Here is a 25,934-nt window from a genome sequence, read left to right on the forward strand (position 1 = left end):
TAACCAGTTTCGCCAACCAATAAAAAGGCTGGTGCTACGGGCTCGATTTAAATTCGCTTCATCGAAGTTAGTTCCTCATCAATTTGCACGTGAAGAAAATTTTAGTTTTATATATATTTGCAAAGTTAATTCTATTCGCTATTTATAAAGGAAGCCTTTAATACATTTCAATATATTAACTCCATTTGTGTTCTTCATGAACGAAATTGAACGTTTAAATATAATATATCATAAGTAACCTCTGTAAATTATATATATATATATATGAGTTACATATAATTATATATAAAAATAAACTTTTATCAAAAGAATTACGTGTATTACACTTTGTTCTGATTACACCTTGGTTTATTATTAGTTTTGTTTATAAAATAAAGCGTCAAATATTATAAATCTACAAAAAAAGGAGTAATCCTAATTTAGACATTTGGTAGTAATTCATAATAAACAAAAGAAGATTCTCCAAGATATTGAATTAATAAAGAGATAAAAAATGGGACGTCTTGCAGAGGTATGAAATCTAAAAATACTCATTAATTTATATATTTTTAATATAGTAAAATAAATATTTTCTATTAATGCTGTGTTTGTTTGTGACAGCTTGTTGGTGATCAAATGTATGGAGAAAAGTCTAGAACTTTTATATTTTCAGAAGAAGGCCATACATTGGGAAATGCACTTCAATTTATAATATCTCAATAGTATGTATTTTGAACAGCTATGCTCTTTAAATATCACAATAACATACACTGTACATGATTATTGAATTGAACATTTATTAATATTTATTTTTTATCTTAGTCCTGATGTAGAATTCTGTGGTTATACCGTACCTCACCCAGCAGAAACAAAGATGCACTTTAGGATACAGACTAAAAAAGGACGAGCCACAGATGTATTAAAACGTGGACTTCAAGATTTGGAACAAGTTTGTGATCACACTTTGGAAACTTTCAATGAAGCATGTAAACAATATAGAAATTCCAAACATTTTTCTGCAGAAAGTACATGATATTACATGATCTTAGCTTTTATACTTTTGATTATAAATATGAATTTATAAATTTTTATTCTACTTCCCTTGTAATAAAATAAGTAATAAATTTAGATTAAAATATTTTTGATATTTTAATGTCCAACATTTCATTTTGAAACAAATTCTAATTGTCTATAATTTTTTTAAACACTAGTAAAATATGTTACAGTACATTATTATATATTATACTAGATTTAAAAGATGTGATGAAATGTGATGAATGATATGAAAATAATAAAATCAGCAATTAGGGGGTTCTCATTGAGTCCAAGTTTATTCTTTAAACAACTTCTGCAGCTCGCTGGCCTGCTACAGTTTTATGAGTTTTTGACAAATAATCAGCATATTCTTGATATGGTGCTTTAAGTAAAGGCTGTTCATTCCAGAGATCTGGTGTTAGGTAAGCATAAGTCTTAGCTATAGCGGCATACGTTGCTTTTGCAAAATTACCCAGGGTGCAAGTAGATCCTCTGGCTGATGTATAACAATCCTCAATACCAGCCATTTGCAAGAGTTTTTTAGGAACAGGTGCTGATACAATTCCTGTACCTCTAGGTGCAGGAATCAAACGCACTTGTACAGATCCACATTTACCAGTTACTTTGCAAGGTACTGTATGTGGTTTACCAATTTTATTTCCCCAATAACCTCTGCGTACAGGTACTACAGAAAGTTTAGCAAGGATAATAGCACCACGGATAGCAGTAGCCACCTCTTTAGAACATTTCACTCCTAAACCAATATGACCATTGGTGTCTCCAATTGCTACAAAGGCCTAGAAAATATTTTAAGGTAACATATAATGAACTAGAACAGATTAAACTAGAAAACATAAGAATAATCTTGTAACATTCTTACCTTAAAACGAGTGCGTTGACCTGCTCTAGTTTGCTTTTGGACCGGCATGATTTTTAAGACTTCATCTTTAAGATCAGATCCAAGAAATTTATCGATAATTTCATATTCTTTAATAGGTAAAGAAAAAAGATAAATATGTTCTAAAGACTGTATCTTTCCATCTCTAACTAAACGGCCCAATTTAGTAACAGGTATCCATTCTTTACTATCTTCTTTGCCACGACCACGGCCGCGTCCTCTTGCTCTTCCGCCACGACCTCTTCCTCGGGGACCTCCACGATCTCCGCCAGCACCACGAGTACCAAAACCTCCACGAAAACCTCCACGCGCGGCTGGAGCAGTGTCCGCCATTCTATAATAAAATTCACATATTGAATTTATACAGATATATAAAAACATAACCAATTAAATAAGATTTGACACGTGGTATTTTCAAAATTTGCATTTTATTATTTCTACAACTCTTTTATTAATCAAATTTGAGTGGAAAGAGATGATAAATATTAATGGAATAACAAAGAGAGAGCTTTTTGTATTTATTATTTGATATATTCATAACAATAATCTTAAAAATGAAAATGTTATACTCACATTAGTTCCTCTCTATGACTATGATCACGAAGGAAAGGCCATTGCTTCTCTTTGCGACATTGTAGTAATCGATTTTATTCGATATATATTATGTTTCGACATAATCGAGCTCTCGAATATGATAGACCAATAGGATCTCATGTGTTTAGCTTAATGCACGTATGTATAGATATTCTCGATATTAAACATGGTTTTAACCAATAATGTAATAGAATATAACAAATTCTATTGATTCTGTAAAGGAACTGTAATTGGTCTTTTTATGGAATATCTACTTACACGGACTTAACTGATTTGCAACAATAAACTGAATCGCGATTTTATTATTTTATTTTAAACAAAGGAATAATACTTATGGACACGTATATATATATATATATACACACACACACACGCGTATACATACATCATACATCTTACAAATGAAAAACAGAATAAAGCATTAAAAATAAATGAACAAAAAAAGATAAGATGTTTTATTTTTTGTTGAGCAATTGCATATGTCTAAAACAACATCTTTTTAAAACTATATCTTCGACTTAAAATTATCGATTTAGACTTTTTTCCACAATAAGAAATATAAGATCAATTTTGAAGTAGGTATAACACAAGTAAATATTATGAAAGGATATAATTTAACAATTACAATATCATATTAATATAATCATATATTAACAATTCATATGCCAACACATGAATGTATATAAGTATAAAATTTTTGATTGAAAGTAAGCTACTATAATCTTTTTTACATATAGGAACCATAAGAAGTTTAATATTTTTTAATGGATTTTCTTATTAGCGCCAGTCTTTGTTTATGTGCTTCTGTAACGGTTGCTCTCTTATATGGACGAACCTCATCGGTACCAAAACCAGGTATCCACATGTTCCAATTCCTTTCTGAAAATAGAATTAATATTAAATGAGATTATTTGATATGATGAAGTATTATCAATTTTTTTTTTTTTTTTTTTTTTTTTATTTTTTTTTTTTATAAAATTACCTAAATGTAATTGTACATCTTTTACTTCCACTGTATTTGCATGACGATGCTTAGCTAGAAGACAAGCTGCATTTACTGTTGTCTCAACAAAATCATCTGCTAATTGTAAAAGCATCTCTTCTACTTCTTCATCTAATTGTTCCGTTGGATCTACTTCCCTTACTAAGTCTTGTAAACGCGTTTTAGTAAGAAACTAGAAGCACGAAAAAAAATTAATATTTTGTACTTAATATTTTAACTCTAAATTATATATTTTTTTAACATACTTGTGGGAAGTCATTACAAGAACTTGATACAGATGAATGCTGTGCTACTTGCTGTTTCGATGTTTGAGACGTATATTGAGATTGTTGATTTTGTGTTTGTGGTTGTAAAATGGGTACTACTGAATTATTACTTTGCATGGCAGATATAACTGGTAACGTTTGGTTAGTAGGACCAACAGATTGTAAATTTCCAAGTACAGGTGTTATTTCAGATCCTGTACTAGTTTGCACAAGAGCTGTTTGTTGTGACATATTCTTACGAGTAAAATAATTTCTTTCATCTATCGTCGAAACTGGACACACAAGCCCTTCTTAGACTTAACATAAACAACTCTTTACCGCTATTTTGACAGGTTTATATAGATATATTTATATAGAAGGGAAACTCTTCCAAAGATTGTATGCTACTACATACATTGCGATGATTGGCTGTTACAAGGTTTGACGTCGTTAGATTTACAACCCTGACCAAGGAGAAAAAATTACGTTTTGAAGAATTACGAAAAAATATATACTATTTAGAAAAATAGAAAATAAATTAAATTCCGTTTGTAATAAAAAACTTGTTGAGTGAGAGTTTATGCTAATGATCAGAATTTTCCGTCCAAGAACTAAGTGCTAGATTTCAGTGTTTGGATAATTTTAAATGACGTCATAGGTGATTATATCAAATAGGACTTGAAATTGTCCATCTACCCAACAAAATATAGAACAGAAAATGATAACATTAGACTTACTAAATGTGGACGCAATTATCTAAGTATTGGTTTTATTCTTTTGAACGCAGATCAAATACAAAGGTATATACGTATTTAATAATATAATAGTTATTCAATTAATCCAAGAGAGACAAACAATTTTTAGATAATTAGAAAATTTGGATTTATTAACATTTTATTTTTCTGTAATATACAAAATAAGCTCATTTAATATCAATCTAAAATATATAAAAAATCTCCCTTGAAAATTCGAAATAATCGGAAATTGATATTCATTTTAATACTTTAGCGGTAAATTTAAATATTTTAAATGTTATTTATCATAACAAAATTATCAAAAGTTCTATTACCTTATTGTTATTATATATCGTTCGATAAATATTTATTGACATTAATTAATTAAAGATTACAAAATATTTTATTAAATGTATAATTATATTATGTTATACCATATATATTCATATAGTATAAATAGATTTCTTGTAACGTTAAATTTATCTAAAAAAAATATATAGTCAATCAATATAATTCATTCGTCATATCTAAATGGATAAGAATATTTTTTAATCTCGAATAAGTAAATTAGTTTTCAATGTGATACATGATCAGTTATGTATAATGATCGTCAAATGTTTTACGTTCATTGCGTTTGAAAATGCGTATATTGTGTTATGTCAATCATAGTGCTTGTATGTACGTATATACAAAGGAAGGGATTGGAAGTGAGGTGGTCATATAGATTTCCGGTTTTGCACAATAATTTCTGTCTGCTTTTTGTTACGTAGAGTAAAGTGGTCAAGATTTGGTATAGATCGCAAATACGTCGAAACGACTTGATAAAATAAAAGACCGTCCACCGTATGCATCTTCGAAGGCGATTTGCTCTCGGGTCGTTTATAGTTTTTTTATCGGAAAAGATGCAATCCTAATATTTTTTCTTGCGAGTGGTTATAACCTTGTTCTTTAAGAATTTTACTGAACAACTTTACCGTCTGTTTGCTGCCAATTTTTTTAGATTCATTATCTATTTTTGGACATCTCTAAGGGTAAAGATAATTATCGTTTCGTAAGGCAGTTGTCTTTTAGTCATTAATGTGAATGTTCAGACTTTTGAAATAATTTTATTTTTTACTTTAATAAATAAAATAATTTCATAATATATATACATATTATATACATATATATACGTACATATATACATATATATATATATATATATTTATATATATATATATATATATATATACACACACATACACACACATATATATGTAAGCATCTCCTATTAAATTGAGACGATTAATTTTTGAAATATTCTATCGAATAATCGCGTAATATAATATTTTTCTTTAAAATATCGTATTTTTAGGTTAACTTTTAATAACAATATTTATTTTTCAGGACTACTCATGATATGATCAACTGTATAAATCATTTAATAAAACGTTTATCTAAACTGTTTAAGAAGCACTGTCTTCTTTTTATAATCAAACTGTCATAGTGGTTGAAGAAATTAAAATAAATATATACAGAACATATCTTAATTACATTATTAAGCATGTCTGCAAGTAATGAAAGTGTGAATACTAATACATGTGTTGTATGTTATAAAAATGTGGAAATTTATAGTATAGGGATGTGTGAGCATCCCGTATGTTATGAATGTAGTACACGGATGAGAGTGCTTTGTCGTCAAAATGAGTGTCCCATTTGTCGTCAAGATTTACCAAAAGTTGTTTTTACTAGGGAGATAAAACCATTTCGTTTTCTTCGAAAAGGTGGCTTATTGGACACACGATATGATATTTACTTTGACACTGTTGATATACAAGAGAAATTTTATGAGTTATTAGCTGACGTTTGTACAATTTGCGAAGAAAAAAAAGTCTTTAGTAACTTTCAAAGTTTAAAAGATCATATGAGACATCACCATGAACTTCATTATTGCGATCTTTGTGTGGAGAACTTAAAGGTACATTATTTTTCTTATTTCAAGCTTCTGGTATATATTATATAAATTTAATATTGTATATTTGCAATTATTGCATTTTTATTAGTACCGTATTCTATATGTTGTTATTATTATTCAGCTTGTTATAAAGATGTTCATAGGACGAGTATATTTTTAATATATAATATTTATTTAATTTGTTACAGATTTTTTCATGTGAACGACGTTGTTATACGCGATCAGAGCTAGCTCAACATCGAAGGAAAGGTGATGTAGATGACAGGAGTCACAAAGGTCATCCACTTTGTGAATTTTGTGATCAAAGATACATGGATAATGATGAATTGTATCGTCATCTAAGACGAGATCATTTATATTGTCATTTCTGTGATGCAGATGGCTTACATCAATATTACAGCTCATATGAATATCTTCGAGATCATTTTAGGCAAGAACATTTCCTATGCGAAGAAGGAATGTGTGTAGATGAAAAATTTACTAGTGTTTTTAGAACTGATATAGATCTAAAAGCACATAAAACGAGCGTTCATGGAAAACAATTAAGTAAAGCTGCAGCTAAACAAGCTAGGACTTTGGAATTAGAGTTTACCTTGGCACCTCGAGGTGAGAATAGAATTCGAAGAGGTATGCCAGGACCATCGACTTCCAAAAGTACAAGAGATTATGGGTTTAGAGATTATGGATTTAGAGATCATAATACTAGGGAATATCAACAACCAATGGCATTAACTAATTCAAGCAATTCTCAAAATAATATTGAAACTACAAATGCTTTTATTAGACAGCCATCTGTTGATGTTCAAAGTAGAGAAGAATTTCCAACTTTAGGTAATTGTTCTTTCATACCTAATTTGAATCAACCTAAAGGTAGAGGTAATGTAACTATTCGTAGTACTGTAAGACCTCAATCATTGGCTGTCACCGATGAAAATTTTCCCGCATTGGGTCCTGAATCCACTAATTCTAATGTTTCTAAAACCGTTAATGTTAGTGTTTCTAGTGGTAATTTAACTGGACCAAGTGTATCACAAAGTCGAAAAGGTTCAACACCCAATGTTTCCATCCAAGTGAATCGTGAACTTAATGGTACAGTTACTACTAGGGTATCTGGACCTAATGTTAGAGTTCGACCAGCACAATTATCTGTAGATTCTGAATTTCCAGTTTTGGGCTGTAATAAATCCTCTTCTACTACTAGTACTCCCAATTCAGCCCAATGGAAAGAGGTCTTACAGTGGACTTGCACAAAGTCCTCATCTGCGGTTACTCCAAAGTCCAAGAAAACAGTTCGATCATTAGCACCATCGCCACCACCTATACAATCTGGAGAGGATTTTCCAAGTTTATCAAAATCATCTAAGCAAAATAAACAATCTGCAGTAATGGTTGTCCCATCATGGGTTCAACCTCAATCTTCTGGTATTTCTAATAATAATACCAAAACTACTGCAGAATCGGTAAAAGGGAAAACAAAAAAGAAAAAAGCAAAACACAATTCTAATGTTGTAAATGAGACTAATAATATAAAACCAAATAAGACTAGCACCGGCGACATTAAGAAAAATTGTGAATCTTCTAGTAATGTTGCTGGTTCTAGTCAGATTTTAGAACCAACGAATAATTCATTAGAAAATTCTACTAAACATAATAACGATGACAAACAGAATGGGCAGTCATCCAATGATACATGCAATGATGTAAAAAATTCCCACAATATTAAAAATTCTAAGGAAGTTGACCATACAAATAAAAAGGATAAAAAGAAATGTAAAAGCTTAGAGGAAGGATCTTGTGCAGTAATTGTAAAAACAAGTTCTGGAAGTAGTAATACAACTAACAACATATTAAGAAAACGTACTGAACTTAAAATAGACAGTCTTAACTCTACCAATAATAATTTGCATCAAATAGAAGATTTTCCAGCTTTGGGTAGCAGTGGCTCTAGGCCACCAGGTTTTATTGATCCACCACCTGGCTTTGAATCTACTACATCTCCACCTCCAGGATTTTGTATTAAAGTTGAAAACATGGAACAATTGCATAGTAATAATGGACTGACATTTACAAACAGTTCTGGTGAAAGTTATGCTATTTTACCAAGTGATTATAAGCACAATACCATATATACTTATATACTTCCACCTGATTTTCAAAAGCGAAATAAATCTCTCGTAGCTAAAATGAATGAAGTACTAATGGAACAAGATCGGATTGAAAAATTCCGCTATATAAGTGGATTGTTCCGACAAGGTGTTTGCAGTGCTGAAGAGTATTATGCACATTGTTGTACTGTTATGGGTAAAACGGCAGTCGAAGATGTGTTTCCTGAGCTTTTAGTTCTTTTACCTGATATCTCAAAACAACAAGAACTATTTAAAGTTTATCAAAAAGAATTGGATAATAAAGTTAAAGGTTTAGAGATTTGTGCAACATGTAATCAAATTTTAAAAAATTCTGATTTTCAAACACATATGGTTAATCATACATTAGAAAATCATTTTCCAGTACTTGGCAAAAGTAATACAGGTCCTAACAAAAATATGTGGGTACGCAAATGAAATCTATTATTATAGACATTTATTTCAATATAGGTGATTTAGTAAAATCATGTAAATGTATGCATTATTCCAATATCTTTCCTTTGGAATTATATTGATGATACAAAGTACTTTTTATTATGTTGCACTTTCCAGTAAAATGAGTGATATTTATTCCAGTCAAGTTGCAGCAATAGAGAATTTTCTATATACGATAAAGATTGACTATTTGCTAAGCCTAAATGGTTAATTGATAAGTTATATAGCTGCCACTTGGTTAAATGCAAATATGTTATATATAAAGGCATCAGATAGGTAGATAGATAGAGAAAGAGGGAGGGAGAGAATGAGAGAGAAGGGGGGGGGGAGAGAGAGAGAGGGGGAGGAGGGGAAAAGAGGAAAGTTGATTAATTTTTATTGGTATAATATAAAAATAAAATTATTTTTTTTAATAACAAATTTTCCTTGAAATGTAAACTTTAAGGTATATGATAAAGTATAATTAAGGATAGTGCATTATATAAAGTTTAATTGCAAGAATTGCAGTAAAAGCAGTCTGTTCCATTATATATTATTAAAACACAGTGTAAATAATATTTACTAGCTTTTTCGTTTGTAAATTATTTACTTTATGGAATAGACACAGAATAGAGCTTTACAAAGTATAATATGCCACATACTAAACAAAGTGTGATGTATTATATTATACACAGTATTTGTATGTCCGATGTACTGTTTTGTACAATAATAAAGTTATACATTCAGTTAGTTTACAAAATCTCAGTTTTGTGGCATTTCTCTTTTAATAATTAATGCATGTAATAGGGAAAGTTGTCATATCCATTAAATATAAAAGCAAAATAAATTTGTGAGCTATGGTTTACAATATTTTTTTCATATTTATTATTCATTTACAAGCATATTCCTTATAATATAAACATTAGATTTTTAAAAAGAAGGAATGAATTTATAAATTCTAAATATTCTTTCATTATTCATATATGCATATTTAAAACTAATATGTATTAACATCATTTATTTAATATTTTTAATTACCAAAAAGCAAAATGTGAATTCATAAGTGATTATGTTGTGTATTATATACAACATTTTGAACAAACAGTAATAATAAAATATAATTCTACATACAGAATATAGATTTCTATAAAAATTTTGGAAACCTTTTCATTACAATAGTGTGATTTACTCATGAGTGTAATATCAAAAAGAAACCAGATACAAATCTTTTATTTAATATGAAAATATAATCGAAATAATGTAAAGTATAAATATGAATTTAACAAATATTATATGTGATTTATTAGATGTCTATTTAATTGCTCGCAGACACATTGTGTATCAACAAATTTATTATTTTTATATATTGAGCAGCAAGATAAGTTTCATTTTAAGAGGAAAATATTAAATGATTCAGTAAGTTTCTAATTGTCTCACAATGTCCTCCTTTTAGTTCAATTGCATTCACAATGGTTTTTGAGAAGTACATAGTACCGTATTAATAGATCCATAATTATACATAAATGTAATCTTATGAAATAAGAAACCATAAATTGTGTTCTACATTGATGTTGAATGAGGATATTGTCTGTGATGACACAATTGAACATACAACATGCTATCACTTTTTAGCCAATTCATTACTTAGCCAATCAAGTCCTTCATATAATCCATGGCCTTGCGTGGCACAGGTGCTTTGAATATACCAATGTCGTCCACGAAGTGAATTAAGGCCCAGTTTATCTGTAAGCTCAGCAGCAGACATAGCATTCGGTAAGTCTTGTTTATTAGCAAAGACCAAAAGTACAGCATCTCGGAGTTCATCTTCTTTCAACATGTTTGCCAATTCACGTTCGGCTTCTCCAATACGTTCACGATCATTGCTATCTACCACATAGATCAGACCTTGCGTATTTTGGAAATAGTGCCTCCAAAGTGGTCGAATCTTGTCTTGTCCACCAACATCCCAAACGGTGAAACAGATGTTTCTATATTCTACTGTTTCGACATTAAATCCAATTGTTGGTATAGTTGTTACAATTTCCCCAAGTTTGAGCTTATATAAAATAGTGGTTTTGCCAGCTGCATCCAAGCCCACCATTAATATTCTCATTTGTTTTTTACCGAATAATCGGGTAAGTAAACTACTTATTGTCAGGCCCATCTTCTCCGCGGAGAATGCCTTAATCGATTGCCTAAGACAATACTTTAGCCAGGATGTTAATATCTATTACGATGTAATGGACTAATATAACCACAAAAAAATGCAACGTGTAATATTTTCCTTTATGTGGGTTATGAATGCAGGTTGTTCTTTAGAGGTGAAAAACACATACAATACGCCTCAAAAATAGTTCCTACTAGCAAACGTCACCTTTTATCTTTCGGCTAAATTCTATTCCGGAAATAGTTGGCGAAATTTGACACGCACGCCAATATTGCGCAAAAAAAAAAGTGATTTTCTCTTGAATACAAATCAAAACAGTTTCCAATAACTATCCTTATTTATTTTATAACTACATGTGAATAAACACTTCTTACATTTCTTAATAATTTGTGAAGATATACATGTTCGATCAACCGAAATATACGTACAAACAATCTCGGGTGCGGCGGATTTAAAGAAAAGAGTTAACTGGTGCAGACGTAATTTATACCAAAGAGTAGTAGAATATTCTTTGGTTTAGGCCGACTTAAGCATAAACTATATGAAACTATATGAAACACTTATTGATTTTTGCGTCACCAGGCGGCGCAGCTCTTCATATGCTACGTAAATATGTATTTTACATACACTACATATTTGTAATGTTGATATATGGCATTTGACGGTGATCGTGAGTCCCCATCTAGCGGTAGCTCAAATGATTACAACAATTGTCAGTGATTCATGGATTCGCGGGATAGGTCGGGGTAGATTTCGATCGTATTTTAATTAATGCTTCTATTCGCCAATTATGCTATAATTTATAAAGAACCATTGGAAATCTTTTCCATTTTGTTGAGTATTACGTGGCACAATAAATTCCGAACAAATAGATTGCAGTAAGATAAAAATCATTCAACGAACGTTCGGAAAGCGATACTGCTAAAACGGCTAAAGTGTAGTCGGTAGCAAAATGGCAGCGAGTGATTCTACTACGGACGATAGTCTGTATCCGATCGCAGTTTTAATTGATGAATTAAAGAATGAGGATGTTCAGGTAATTGCAAGGAGGTTTATTAAAATTTTCAAAATCTTCAAAATATTATAAACTTCTATATAAAAATATAAAAATATATGCGTATATATCACAATAAAAGCATTAATCTTATTCAAACCTGGAAGTTATTAATTCTATTATACACTTTTTTATTTTACAGTTACGTCTAAATTCTATCAAGAAATTATCAACAATTGCTCTTGCATTAGGTATTGAAAGGACTCGTAGCGAGTTAATACCTTTTTTAACAGAAACTATTTACGATGAAGACGAAGTTCTTCTTGCATTGGCAGAACAGCTTGGTACATTTACACCTCTTGTTGGAGGACCAGAATATGTCTATTGTTTATTGGTAAATAACACTGTTTTTATTAATATAAATAAAGTTAATAACAAGATATTTTTACAAACTGAAGTGCTCAATTTGTTGTCGTACATGGAATTATGTATTATTTTAATGTTATTGATAAAGTACAAATAATGAAATTAAATTTTTTATCTAGCCACCTTTAGAATCACTAGCAACAGTTGAAGAAACAGTGGTTCGTGATAAAGCAGTTGAATCTTTGAGAAATATTGCAAGCCAACATAGTCCAGCAGATCTAGAAGAACATTTTGTCCCTTTGGTACAACGCTTGGCATCTGGAGATTGGTTTACGTCAAGAACATCTGCTTGTGGACTTTTTAGTGTATGTTATCCACGTGTTAGCCCAGCCATCAAAGGTAATAAGTGTTTTTTATGAAATTATTTTTATTTTAATCTATTTCTATTCTGTATAATAATTTTCTATGGTATGTATATTGTTCAATGTATGCTTTCAAAAATTACAGCAAGTTTACGAAACCATTTTCGTAATTTATGTCAAGATGATACACCCATGGCACGACGATCTGCTGCCTCTAAATTAGGAGAGTTTGCTAAAGTTGTAGAAATTGAATACTTAAAATCAGATTTAATTCCTATGTTTGTTATACTTGCCCAAGATGAACAGGTATATATATTCATGAAAGATTAATTATAATAAAGAACATTTATACGCAAGTAATAATACCATAAGTATTTTCAATGTATGGATATTTATATTATATAAGTAGTAGGATATTTTGGATTACTCGTGGAAAAAAAAAAAAAAAAAAGAAAAGAAAAGAAAAGAAAAAAAAAATAGTGAAAAAGAATTATATATTTTATGTTTAGGATTCAGTACGACTTTTGGCAGTTGAAGCGTGTGTCAGTATTGCAGCTTTATTACAGCCAGAAGATGTTGAACAATTAGTTATGTCAACGCTTCGACAGTGTGCTAGTGATCAGTCTTGGCGTGTACGATATATGGTAGCGGATAAATTTACTGATGTATGTTTTTAACATTTCTTTATCATATTTCATTATATATGATGAAAGACTAAACATATGATATAATAATTGATAGCTCCAGAAAGCAGTTGGACCAGAAATTACAAAAACTGATCTTGTACCTGCATTTCAAGTATTATTAAAAGATATAGAAGCGGAAGTACGAGCAGCAGCCGCTGATAAAGTTCGCGATTTTTGTCAAAATCTTGATCAGTTTAATCAAGAATCCATTATTATGAATAATATTTTACCTATAGTCAAAGAACTTGTAGCAGATCCTAATCAGCATGTTAAATCAGCTTTAGCAAGTGTCATAATGGGACTTAGTCCAATACTTGGTAAACATAAGTAAGTGTAAACATAACTAAATGGCCAGATTACGTGCCACTAATCTTAAATATTTATAATGTACAATTTATATTCGTAGCACGATCGAACATTTGTTACCTCTGTTTTTATCTCAACTAAGAGATGAATGTCCTGAGGTCCGTCTAAACATTATTAGCAATTTAGAATGTGTTAATGAGGTTATAGGCATACAACAGCTTTCATTGTCACTTTTACCAGCTATTGTAGAGTTAGCAGAAGATTCTAAATGGCGAGTTAGATTAGCTATTATTGAGTAAGTATTCAATTAATGAATAAATTTTGAAGTAATTGAAAAATCATTTAATTTCTTATTTTCAAAAATTTATTTTTCAGGTATATGCCTCTCTTAGCTGGTCAATTGGGAGTGGAATTCTTCGATGAGAAATTAAATTCTTTATGTATGACTTGGCTCGTAGACCATGTTTATGCTATTAGGGAAGCAGCGACATTGAACTTGAAAAAATTAGTGGAAAAATTTGGACCAGAATGGGCACAAAATACTGTAATACCTAAAGTATTAGCAATGTCCAGGGATCAGAATTATCTTCATAGGATGACATGTTTATTTTGTATTAATGTAAATTGGATTTATGAATTCTCATTAAATTATATTTATAACTGGGTAGTCAAATGCTCCACATCGATCTTTATTATTAAATTAATTTTTTTTTTTTCCTCTTAGGTATTGGCTGAAGTATGCGGTCCAGAAATAACGACAAAAGTAATGCTTCCAACGGTCTTAGGAATGGCAACAGATAATGTTGCAAATGTAAGATTTAACGTTGCTAAAACATTACAACGGATTGGACCCTACCTGGAGCCTTCTGCAGTTCAAACACAAGTGAAACCTGTTCTTGACAAACTTAATACTGACAGTGATGTAGACGTGAAATATTTTGCTTCAGAAGCAATTGCTGGAATTGCAGGTATATAATTCAGCGATATTTATTTTATTTACAGAATAGAATATTTATATCTATTGTATTGTAACGTGGCAAGGGTTTCCAATAAAACGACCATTTATATGATTAAATTGTTTTTTAACGCAATGACGTGTTTTTATATATAAATGTAATGTCATGAATAATCGAACGTTGGAAAAAAAACGTTTTTTTTTTCTCAAGACAGTTTAGATATCAATAAAATATTATAATTACATAATATCTGATTTCCTTTCCTTTTATTTAAATATATTGAATATTTAAGGAGAAATAATCTTTTAATAATAAGAGAGAGATTACGTACTTGTCTACGATAATATATCTCATTTTATATTTTCAATTAAAATGAAAATGTTAAACATTAAAAAATTACAATTCGTTTATATAACTTATGGATATGCTTTTTTCTGTTTTATATTTATTGTTAATTTAATATATTGTGATAATTAAAACTTTCAATAAATTGAACTCTGTTAAGTTCAGTGATAAGAAATGTTGCAATATACCGTTGTTATATAATTTTACAGATATATCGTAATATGCATATATGATAATGCAAGAATTATATTAATGATATACTGATATCTACTCTATGGTATATTGTTTTATTATATTCTTTATTGCTCTCGTATGAGTTATAATAAGAAAGATAATCAATTTTGTTTCAGCATAGGCTGAGCAGGATGCCAGGTGCATTTATCATTTATCCAACAATATTGAAGAAATTACAAATGTCATGTCACAATATTTCCACTTACACTTGACAAGAGGTAATATTAATGCACAGTTGGAGCAAAATTTTGAAGAACTACAAAATTTAAATTAGCGATAAATGTAAACAGTATGTTAAGTTCTGTTTGATTTGTATATCTATAATTACGCTACTTATTAAATATTCAATTTAATTTGTAACATGTATTTCATATACATACATATAAGTAGTTGTCTTAAAGGATAATATAATAATAATAAAAATACCTAATTATCATTCCTAAAATTCAACACCTAGAATAATCTGTTTTTTCACTGTTCATTTACATTTTTATTTTACTTTATTGACCTTATTATGTTAAAGTTACTAAGTAAAAATAACTGGGAAATACAAGATAACAGAATACTGCTATATACTTTTATTTCTCTAATTTTTTTCTATAATTATTGTTTTTCCAAATGATGTATATTACGTACATACATAGTAATTATTTTACTTCAACTTTCTTTCAAACAATCCCATTCAAAGTCATACAATCATTCTCCATATATTTACATTTTACTAAGTAATAATATTCTACAATATAATATAATCGAAATTCATAATTTAAAATATATCTTATAAATGTTTTGATTTATGAAATACTAAATACATCAATTATCTTTTTTATTTTCGTACAAATAATATAGAAATATCAAGACATTAAGTAAAATACTTCAGCAACATATTAAACTATATTTTGAATTATGCAATATATTATTAATAAATAAGAAATACTTGCATGGCAATGTTTTTTTTTTTTTTTTATTGATTCTTATAAATTTTACTTGACTCAATTTTGTAACTACTAGTAAAATATTAACTAAAATTTCCTTTGTTTAATAACAATCCCAGAAAAGTATATTTTGTCATATCAGTCGTACTATAACACATATTAATGATATCATTTTAACAGATTCTTTCCAATAAACTATGTAGATATTTTTTTATGTAACTGCCATATCAAGATTAAACCAACAATAATACATACTAAATAGTACATCCTACTTACTAATACTATTATTATTGACGATCTACTTACCAACATTAGTTATTATATTTACATATCACTCACTAAAATTTAATTGTGAATAGAAATATCATATATGTTATGAAAAATGTTCAAATGACATTTTGAATACCTAATTTTTTATATTATGCACTTAAATCTAAACCAAATATGCATTATCATATAAAAAGTATACGCTCTCATAAATGAATAATGATAAATGTCTTTGGCAAAAATTTAACTGAAAACATAACTATTTTCAATATGTATAATTAACAATCTACTATATGTAGATTTAAAAAAAAAAAGAAATGTTTGGTACTGTACTTCATTCTAATATTATACTTTAATGCAAAATAATGAATTTATTTTTATTGATGTCAAATATGGTAGTTTAAAAAGCAATTTATGAAAATTATTCACTAAATTCTTATGTTGATAATCTCAATCATATGAGAATTTATTAGTTTTCCCATTATGAACTATATAAAACTAAAATCTACGATTTTATTATTGTTCATTAAATATGATTGTTTACTTTTTGATAATCTTTTATCATTAATACAGCAACTGCTTTTTACTTTAATAATTTTAATGATACACATTATAACAATGTTAGTGTATATTTTTAATATTGTGAAAGATTTTTTTTCTTTTTTTCTCTTTTTCTTTTTTTCTTTTTATGTTTTTTTTTCTTTTTTTTTGAAAAATGTTGTACTCATAATCTTGAAAGATATATATTAGAACAAATTAAAATTAAAAGTTATTATAATTTCATATTTGTCTGGTTTATTAAATATAACTACAACATTTTTCACAGTATACAAATAAAATTAAACAATTAAATAAAGTATAATGTCAAACTATAAGTATTCTATTTTATTTTCATTAATTAGTAATTTTCAGATTTACACACACACACATATATATATATATATACATATATATATATGTGTATAATACTGATATAATATATATATATATATATATATATATATATATATATATATATCAAATTCAACAAAAAAGCATTAAGTTTTCAAAAGTTTCCTGATGATTATTATAAAAAATTATTTGGAAAGTTTTATTACAAGTATACCACATTTGACTATCATTTTACTTATTATTTACATGTATCTGATAGCTCTACTACTATTACCTTAGAATTTCTATACTGCCTTTGCAATCATTAATATTTTATTTATTCCAGATCCTATGTTCCTATTGCTTGATATGCCATGCTACCTATATCATAGCAGGTTCTGCTTTTGTTAAATCTACAGAAACAGTATGACTGATTGTGGCAACATGTGTTGCTGTTCCACTATTATCAGAATTTACAATGTTTAATGATAAAATTTTGGCACGTTGATAAGCCACCACTGTGTTCAAACTCAAAAATCTAAAAAGAATAATATTAATGGTAGTAATAAAATAATTATAATAATTTTCAAAAACTAGAACATATGTCTTTAAAAAAAATATATAATGTTTTCACATAAACTTACCTTATACAAACATACATTATCAACAGAGCAGCACCAGCTGCAAGCATCCTAATAATGGGACCTTCTACAAGTTGTATAACTGTCCATGCAGCTGCAGAAGATGCACACATTGTAGTAACAATTGCAATAGTTTGAAGGCAATGTTTCGTTGTTAAACTATTTTGCCAATCCAAACGGGTAGCATGTTCCACATTATAATTGGTACCACATATCTTGCAAGTAAGACTATCTGCATTAACTGAACTCTAATAAAGTAAATATTAAAAAGAATTTATTACTCATAGACAAAAAGAATCGATTAAAAGATCTAATTGCATATTATATGTGTGTGTGCGCGCGCGTGTATATATATATATATTAACATACCTCAACAAGCCATCTACGCAAGCAATCATGATGGACTGCACTTACATCGCCTCTACATTGACACGGCTGTATCAATGGACCAACATCGTGTCTGTCATTGTCATAACATATCCAACAATCTTTACTATTAATTGATGTTCCATCAGTAAGTACAGCAGATTCTTGTGCTGAACACTTATCTTGCAATTCAATTTCTTTCATATGTTTTGTTTGATCAAGATCTAGCCTTTTCAAAATTCGTTTTGGATTTAAAATCCATAATTGTTCAGGACTATAAGAAAAAGACAAAAGTGAAATAATAATTACACTAAAGAACATAAAATACTGGTAGCATAAATTTTCTAAATAGAACTCACCTCATACAATTCCATAAAACACAAGGAAACCATAATGCTACACCAACTTCTATTACACGAAACACAACATCATGCCAATTTCTGCTATATAAGGGAACTCTAAAATATTGAACATTCATTATATCTATTAGGTATATCGGTTTATATTTTATTGTTTTTATATTTTTCATTTTTCTCACTTTGTTTTCCAAAATTCGCTGAGTGTTTCACTAAATAAAAATCCAACCACGATAAACAACATGAATGCTTGAGATAATAAACCAAATCTAGATTGATGTAATTGAGAAGTATTCACTTGTTGTTGCATGTGTAAAATATCAGATGTAGATGGTTGAGAATCGAATAATTTAGCTGTAACTTGATCTTCATTTAATAACTTTGATTCATCTGGAGTACGTATATTTGTTGCAATAGAAGCTACCTGGTACTCATTTAAAAATCCACCTCGAACCTGGTAGAAAAAAATTGCATCGATTATTTTAACAAAGTCTTCAAAATGATATGACATATCTTAATCGTGCTAAAAGATAATAACATGATAGAAAGATAAATACAATCAAAATTATTTATCTCAAATATACTGATAGTATCAAAATACCTTAAAGTATACTTCCACTCCATATATCAAAAAAAATATGACAACAATGAATAAAAGTACTGCATAGCATCCATTAAAAATGTGTGTATAATAGCTCTGGAAAATGTTCTAATATAAATGTAATATCCTATGTACTATAATCTCTACTGCATATAAATATAAAAGATCATGTTTAATAGAATATTTATATATATGAAAAATTTGATAAGAGGCGGCTTACTTGATCTTCTTGAGAATTTATTTGTGCAATGACAAATTCGGCTAATAATAATGAATATGTTATTATATTAAATACAACAAATGCTAAAAAAGATTTTGATAAAAATTGCGGTTTATCCCATTGAACATCTCTCAGGTGGAAAACTTCAGCCCAAAAACATACAATTAAGGATGAACCACTTAATAAAAGTGGATAATATGCTGATAACAAACTTCTTGACCAACCTTCTTTGAATGCAGTCTAAAGAATGAAAATAATATTAAATTAATTGTAATATCAAAGATATAAATTCATAAAACAAGTGAATGTACTAACCGGAGAAGTAAAGTATGCTCCACGTATTACTGATGCAAGAAAAACTACAAAATATAATACTTTTTGAGTAGTAACTCGGCAAGCTCTCAGAAATGAAGGTGCCTTCATCTTTTTCCATTCAGCAATAATACACATCACAAGTTGAATAAGACATACGAATGCCAATATAAAGAAAATAGATGCAAATGCTATGTAATAACTTAGGTTTGGTACATGGCATTCAGGTCCATCGAATTGGATCTGAACAAAACAATATATACATATATCAATATAAATGAATATATATATATATATAATATACATGTATATATTAACAATTAGTTATATCTATAATAAAGAGATATTACTTCACATAAGCAAGTGCCATTATGGCATTCACCATGTCCCGAACAATTTTCAATTCCGCAACTGTTGTTCCAAGCCATCATTCCAAATTTAACCAATAATGATAATGGATTTTGTGTACTCAATGCGATCATTTGTTCCATGATCAATTTTTATAGAGCAAAATTGCTCTAATATAATTTTCTATAAATATATATATATATATATATATACATATATCTTTTTATAGATGAAAATAATATTGTTTGTGACGAATTAAATTCAGAATTAAAATTATAATTATTAATTCACAAAAGTGATAAAGAACAAACGTTAATTTAATAAAAAATCTAATTAAGAAATTAAGACAGATCTGATGGTTCTTTTAGATACTTGTATACAACCATTATAGTATCGCATAGTATATATTCTATTTTGAATAATATCGGAAAATAAAGTTGTCTTGGATAAATTATTCTTTGAAAATGCATTATATATTGAAGAAATTAGATAAACAACATTATAGAGTAATAATTCTGATATCTACTAATATATTATACATACTGTATTAACAAAATATATGCGATTCTCCGTTGCTATTACTTTTGTATACGAAAACGTAAATCGTAAAGTACAAATATGCAGACAATCGAGAATGCGAAAATTTATTACATTCGTCAGCTGTCACTTTCAATACGTTCTTATGAGGTGTTGACATTAAATAAAACGCGTATGAAACATTTCACTTGATTAATTGGAAATGTGGAAAATGAATGACGCAGTTGGATGCGCAGTAAATACAATGGGGAATATCAAGTTACTTATTCTAGGACATTCCCTACATATAGGATTTAATTTTTCTTTTCCTGATTAATGATGAAATATATATAATCCAAATGCAAATAAGAAATATAGATTGAAAATTCATTGATTAAGATGCCATTTTTAAATAATTTGGTATTACGAAATGCATTTTATGAAAATTTTTACTATGCAATATTGTCATTGGTTATATATAATATATAGTATCAGTTGAAAGCAACGCGTTCATTGGTTATCATATACATCCAATAGCGTGCGCAATCGCATGAAATTGCGTGTTCCTTCGTTTTCGCGCTGTTCGTTTTGACTAATTTTAATCGTATTACATAGTTCGTGTTGATTCGTGTTCAATGTCCATAAAGTGCACGTGAGAGGTTCACTTTATCGAGCTACTGAAGGATAATCATTTAAACTTTGAAAAGAGAGAACAAACGTCTACTTTAAAGAATTTTCATACTTGTCGGGCTTATTTAAAAATGGCGTGGGTTTTTGGTTATCGTGACACGAAAAAGCCACAGGATTTTTCTCAATTTATTGAACCACCGGCATCGGGCAAAGACGGTGGTGGAGATGGTTCTTCTTCAAAAAATTTTATGAAATCTCAAATGGAAGCTTATAGATTTGATTCGAGCGCATTAGAAAGGGCGGCTGCAGCTGCCAAAGAACTTGAAAAGTCTTGTATGTTTATTTTTTTCTAAGTAACTTCGACACCGATCTAACGTTACATATAGGTTACGTAAGCGAGAATTGATTATGTTTTTTGGTTATAGAAACATGTTCCTATGCATAAAATTTATATGAATGACTTTATGACGATGAAATTTTTCTTCATTATATAACTTAAATTATTACATATTTGTTAAAAATAACATTCAACGTGTAAAATCATGTACGCGTTAAATATAAGGCAAATATATTTGCTAATTTAATTTCGTTTAAATAAAAAATTTAAATTAATTTAAATTAGAAATGTACTAATAACTATAAATAATGGAAAAATTTGTTATAAACAAAAAATAAATTAATAAATGCATATATAATATTAACTCATATGAATAAGATACGTTATGATTGTTCTAGCTCATGCTGTACAAGCTTTGGAACTTTCCAAAATGCAAGAGGTGACTAAACAAGCAGAAATGCAAACAGAACTAAAAAAGTATGAGGCTAGTATTGAGCAAATGAAAGCTGACCAAAAACGTGTTGAAGGAGAAGAGAAACGTAAAACGTTGCAAGAAGAAACAAAACAGCACCAGGCAAGGGCTCAGTATCAAGATCAATTGGCTAGAAAACGTTACGACGATCAATTGGCACAGCAACAAAGAATGAATGATGAAAATTTAAGAAGGCAAGAAGAATCGGTAGCCAAGCAAGAAGCTATGAGAAAAGCCACTATTGAGCATGAAATGGAATTGAGACATAAAAATGAAATGAGAAAATTAGAAGCGGAACTTAAAGCTAAAGCAAAGATTGATAGGGAAAACCAAGATCTTAACTTAGAACAAATTAGACTGAAGGCATCTGAAAATAGAATTACTGTTTTAGAATCTATAAGGTAATTATTAAAAAGTTAAAGTGCTTATATCTTCCTTCTAATTTGAATCTGAAAATTGTTTTATCGCTAAATATTTGTATATTTAACGATACTTTTTAGAACTGCAGGTTCGGTACTTGGTACTGGAGTCACTGCTCTTTTACAAGATTGGGACAAAATTCTTGCTGCTGCAGGGGGTTTATCACTTTTAGCCTTTGGCGTATATTCTGCTAAGGGGTCAACCAGTATAGCTGCACGCTATATTGAATCTCGTTTAGGAAAACCATCTTTAGTTCGAGAAACTTCTAGATTTACAGTATTGGATACTGTAAGACATCCTATACAAGCCATTAAAAAGCTCAAGGATAAGCAGACTGATGCTTTATCAGGTGTAGTTTTAGCACCGAAACTTGAAGAAAGATTACGTGATGTTGCAATAGCTACCAAAAATACAAAACAAAATCGTGGAATGTATAGGAATATATTAATGCATGGTCCACCTGGTACTGGTAAGACTATGTTTGCTAAAAAATTAGCAGTACATTCTGGCATGGATTATGCAATTGTGACAGGCGGTGATTTGGCACCTTTGGGTAGAGACGGCGTTACTGCAATACATAAAGTTTTCGATTGGGCAACAACATCTAGAAAAGGTCTTTTATTATTTATCGACGAAGCAGATGCTTTTTTAAGGAAAAGATCGAGCGAACATATATCAGAAGATTTAAGAGCAATGTTAAATGCATTTTTATATAGAACGGGCGAGCAAAGTAATAAATTTATGTTAGTTTTGGCATCAAATACTCCAGAACAATTTGATTGGGCAGTGAATGATAGATTGGATGAAATGGTGGAGTTCCATCTTCCGGGTATCGAAGAACGGGAGCGCTTAGTTCGTCTTTATTTTGATAAGTTTGTTCTTCAACCAGCCATTGAAGGCAATAAAAGATTAAAAGTAGCACAATTTGATTATGGTGCTCTGTGTAGTAAAATGGCTAAAATGACAGAAGGAATGTCTGGGAGAGAATTAGCAAAACTTGGTGTTGCATGGCAAGCAGTAGCATATGCGTCTGGAGATGGGGTTTTAACAGAGCAAATGGTGGTAGATAGGTGTATGGAAGCTATTAAACAACATAAACAAAAGGTATTTTATTTGTTTATGAAAAAGCAAAAGAAACATTAAATTTTATGATACAGTTCAACATAAATTTGTTTGTGTTTTATTTTAAAGGTGCAATGGCAGAGTGAGCAAGAAAAACAAGAATCCAAATCTATTTATGCGACTGAAGAGAGCAGTGCAAAGTTAATGGAATCTAAAGCTCCAGCAATAGAAGTTCATACAGAAAGAAAAGAAGAAGAAAGGACAATTGCTACAGCTTGATTAAGGAGAACATGTATAAAGTGAAGAACATTAAAGGATTGGTGTATAAATATTAGTTCCAATTGTTGCAGTGATAAGTACAAACATTATTAATGCAGATAATATTCATTTCAGTTGTATATTTTCCATTTTTTAAACAAGTTACAAGTATGATGAAGTTGTAATATCATATAATTATTTCAACTGATAAACGTCATTTTAAAAATATTAATTGTATTATCTTATGCATTATTCCAGCGATATAATATATATATATATATATATATATATATATATATGTATATATATATATATGTATAGAAAAAGAGTATTTATAATACATTGAAAAATATTCTTGGATAATTCATAACGATTGTTAACTAATTCGTGCTAATTCTGACAAGTCGATCTATTGATACTTTTACTTATTTACAAATGTACCAATTTTCAAATTATGCGCGTTATGAAATCTCAAAATTCCGAATGAGGAGACGAATGATAGATTCAAATTTGGAAAAATATAAAATATTTAGTAAATAAAAGTATGCCTACATCATTAATGTATTTGGTAATATTAAAATTGTTTGTCCCATCCAATAACATGATTTTTTACGAAAGTTTATTTATATTTCATAATTTGAAAACTAGAAAATATTGTTCATTAACAATACTATTTACTTGTATAGTAATTTGTATATATGTAAAACAACATATAATCGTAAATAATTTTACGAAGTATATGGGTTATTTGTTATTATTCATTACATAAAACATCAAATAAATAATGATCATTCGGTTTTTAAAATAATTTCATCCTATTCCTAGATTCATTAAAAAAATATTAGAACTATGTGTTAAAATTAATAATTTACCTTAACTTGATAATATTTAAATAAATGCGGTATTGTTTAAATAATAGTTAATTATAGTAAAATAATAAATATAATAAGACGGAAGGATATGTTTACTCGTCGAAATAGAAAAGAAGCGTGATGTACAATTAAATTTCAATAGATCGCTAGTAGTACTACCGATATAAATCTCACTACGTAGAAGTTACTGCATGTGGAGATTTACGAGCTGGCGATCTATTCTCTGTTCTAAAATCCGCGTTCGCGAGGTAATCCAATCGAATTTTCATGGAAATAAAACAAAGTCCCCGATAGAACTTTTAAACGCGCCCGCGAACACGCAGTCGTTCTGTGCCCGCCAACATGCGCGCGATTGTTCTTCCTATCTTTCCTATATTCTCACGTAAAAATCGATGATGGATCTATCCTTCGATGATCCCTTCTATGACCCTTGATGATCCCTGGAAAAGAAGAAGAAAAAGAGTAGAAATATGAGATAGAGGGGTAAACCGTAGAAATAGTAGAAAAGAAAACCGCAAAATAATATGCGCGTGAGAACGATGGAACTCAGAACGAGAGGTGAAGCCTAATTATTCTCTACTGAAAGAAGGAGACTCCATCCGAGGGTCCACATCAAAGTGTCTCCTTCCCAGATGGGCTTTACACGATGCTGAGACAGCAGCCCGCACAAAGGCCCACATTCATGGGTCCAACCCCATTGGGTACTTAATTTTAAATCGATAATATCTCTATTAATCGATAATATAAGATAGAACTTGATCTTTATAACGTTGTTAAGAATGTTCTATTGTTTAAATATTAATTTATTATACACCGCGCACATATTTAATATTAAAGATACAATTATTTTTGACATCTAAATGTATATAACTTATGCTATGAATACTATTCTCTTGGAGAATCTTTATTGGATTCTTATCTAAACTTATTTTGTTTTCTATTCATTAATTACAATTATTTCATCTACGAGATAGAATATTTGATAAAATATTTGAAAAGTATAGTAGAGATACATCGTCTGTACCTGAATATAAA

At 29.2% G+C, this 25,934-nt stretch overlaps 8 protein-coding genes across 13 annotated transcripts; 4 read left to right on the forward strand and 4 right to left on the reverse strand.

The window, feature by feature from the left end:
- Positions 1-21: 21 nt before the first annotated feature.
- On the forward strand, positions 22-1,119 carry LOC124949993 (probable DNA-directed RNA polymerases I and III subunit RPAC2). Its single transcript, XM_047496002.1, has 3 exons — positions 22-511; positions 601-701; positions 802-1,119. The coding sequence occupies exons 1-3, from the start codon at positions 494-496 to the stop codon at positions 1,010-1,012; spliced, it is 330 nt and encodes a 109-aa protein (XP_047351958.1). The 5' UTR covers positions 22-493; the 3' UTR covers positions 1,013-1,119.
- Positions 1,120-1,283: 164 nt separating this feature from the next.
- On the reverse strand, positions 1,284-2,640 carry LOC124949990 (40S ribosomal protein S2). The gene is made up of 3 exons (XM_047495999.1): positions 2,486-2,640; positions 1,895-2,246; positions 1,284-1,811 (listed from the first exon to the last, which is right to left on the reverse strand). Exons 2-3 carry the CDS (start codon positions 2,243-2,245, stop codon positions 1,317-1,319), a joined length of 846 nt encoding a protein of 281 aa, XP_047351955.1. The 5' UTR covers position 2,246; positions 2,486-2,640; the 3' UTR covers positions 1,284-1,316.
- Positions 2,641-3,135: 495 nt separating this feature from the next.
- On the reverse strand, positions 3,136-4,118 carry LOC124949991 (transcription initiation factor TFIID subunit 12). The gene is made up of 3 exons (XM_047496000.1): positions 3,755-4,118; positions 3,489-3,681; positions 3,136-3,385 (listed from the first exon to the last, which is right to left on the reverse strand). The coding sequence occupies exons 1-3, from the start codon at positions 4,004-4,006 to the stop codon at positions 3,258-3,260; spliced, it is 573 nt and encodes a 190-aa protein (XP_047351956.1). The 5' UTR covers positions 4,007-4,118; the 3' UTR covers positions 3,136-3,257.
- A 297-nt stretch (positions 4,119-4,415) lies between these two features.
- On the forward strand, positions 4,416-9,308 carry LOC124949983 (E3 ubiquitin-protein ligase ZNF598). 3 transcript variants are annotated; one of them, XM_047495983.1, is made up of 3 exons: positions 4,416-4,554; positions 5,875-6,445; positions 6,631-9,308. In XM_047495983.1, the coding sequence occupies exons 2-3, from the start codon at positions 6,032-6,034 to the stop codon at positions 9,001-9,003; spliced, it is 2,787 nt and encodes a 928-aa protein (XP_047351939.1). In that variant the 5' UTR covers positions 4,416-4,554; positions 5,875-6,031; the 3' UTR covers positions 9,004-9,308. The 3 variants fall into 3 exon arrangements, with proteins under 3 accessions (XP_047351939.1, XP_047351938.1, XP_047351940.1); XM_047495982.1 differs by lacking the exon at positions 4,416-4,554 and adding an exon at positions 5,203-5,519; XM_047495984.1 differs by lacking the exon at positions 4,416-4,554 and adding an exon at positions 5,728-5,744.
- A 903-nt stretch (positions 9,309-10,211) lies between these two features.
- On the reverse strand, positions 10,212-11,589 carry LOC124949992 (ADP-ribosylation factor 2). The gene has a single exon (XM_047496001.1). The coding sequence runs from the start codon at positions 11,162-11,164 to the stop codon at positions 10,622-10,624; it is 543 nt and encodes a 180-aa protein (XP_047351957.1). The 5' UTR covers positions 11,165-11,589; the 3' UTR covers positions 10,212-10,621.
- Positions 11,590-11,862: 273 nt separating this feature from the next.
- On the forward strand, positions 11,863-16,432 carry LOC124949985 (serine/threonine-protein phosphatase 2A 65 kDa regulatory subunit A alpha isoform). 2 transcript variants are annotated; one of them, XM_047495987.1, is made up of 10 exons: positions 11,863-12,203; positions 12,364-12,555; positions 12,707-12,926; positions 13,035-13,195; positions 13,399-13,554; positions 13,631-13,902; positions 13,982-14,176; positions 14,257-14,500; positions 14,606-14,849; positions 15,533-16,432. In XM_047495987.1, exons 1-10 carry the CDS (start codon positions 12,120-12,122, stop codon positions 15,535-15,537), a joined length of 1,773 nt encoding a protein of 590 aa, XP_047351943.1. In that variant the 5' UTR covers positions 11,863-12,119; the 3' UTR covers positions 15,538-16,432. The 2 variants fall into 2 exon arrangements, with proteins under 2 accessions (XP_047351943.1, XP_047351944.1); XM_047495988.1 differs by having other exon boundaries at positions 15,538-16,432.
- A 1,416-nt stretch (positions 16,433-17,848) lies between these two features.
- LOC124949883 lies at positions 17,849-21,152 on the reverse strand. Of its 3 annotated transcripts, none has more exons than XM_047495675.1 (10): positions 20,876-21,152; positions 20,335-20,515; positions 19,988-20,227; positions 19,673-19,912; positions 19,453-19,560; positions 19,034-19,305; positions 18,855-18,953; positions 18,499-18,769; positions 18,133-18,377; positions 17,849-18,026 (listed from the first exon to the last, which is right to left on the reverse strand). In XM_047495675.1, exons 2-10 carry the CDS (start codon positions 20,473-20,475, stop codon positions 17,870-17,872), a joined length of 1,773 nt encoding a protein of 590 aa, XP_047351631.1. In that variant the 5' UTR covers positions 20,476-20,515; positions 20,876-21,152; the 3' UTR covers positions 17,849-17,869. The 3 variants fall into 3 exon arrangements, with proteins under 3 accessions (XP_047351631.1, XP_047351632.1, XP_047351633.1); XM_047495676.1 differs by having other exon boundaries at positions 19,453-19,548; positions 20,876-21,149; XM_047495677.1 differs by lacking the exon at positions 20,335-20,515.
- Positions 21,153-21,447: 295 nt separating this feature from the next.
- Positions 21,448-24,815, forward strand: LOC124949874 (ATPase family AAA domain-containing protein 3A homolog). The gene is made up of 4 exons (XM_047495643.1): positions 21,448-21,811; positions 22,214-22,688; positions 22,788-23,811; positions 23,899-24,815. The coding sequence occupies exons 1-4, from the start codon at positions 21,610-21,612 to the stop codon at positions 24,046-24,048; spliced, it is 1,851 nt and encodes a 616-aa protein (XP_047351599.1). The 5' UTR covers positions 21,448-21,609; the 3' UTR covers positions 24,049-24,815.
- The last annotated feature ends 1,119 nt before the right edge of the window (positions 24,816-25,934 follow it).

This window comes from Vespa velutina, chromosome 6 (genome assembly GCF_912470025.1).
Source record: "Vespa velutina chromosome 6, iVesVel2.1, whole genome shotgun sequence".
In the NCBI taxonomy this organism is placed as follows: Eukaryota; Metazoa; Arthropoda; class Insecta; order Hymenoptera; family Vespidae; genus Vespa; species Vespa velutina.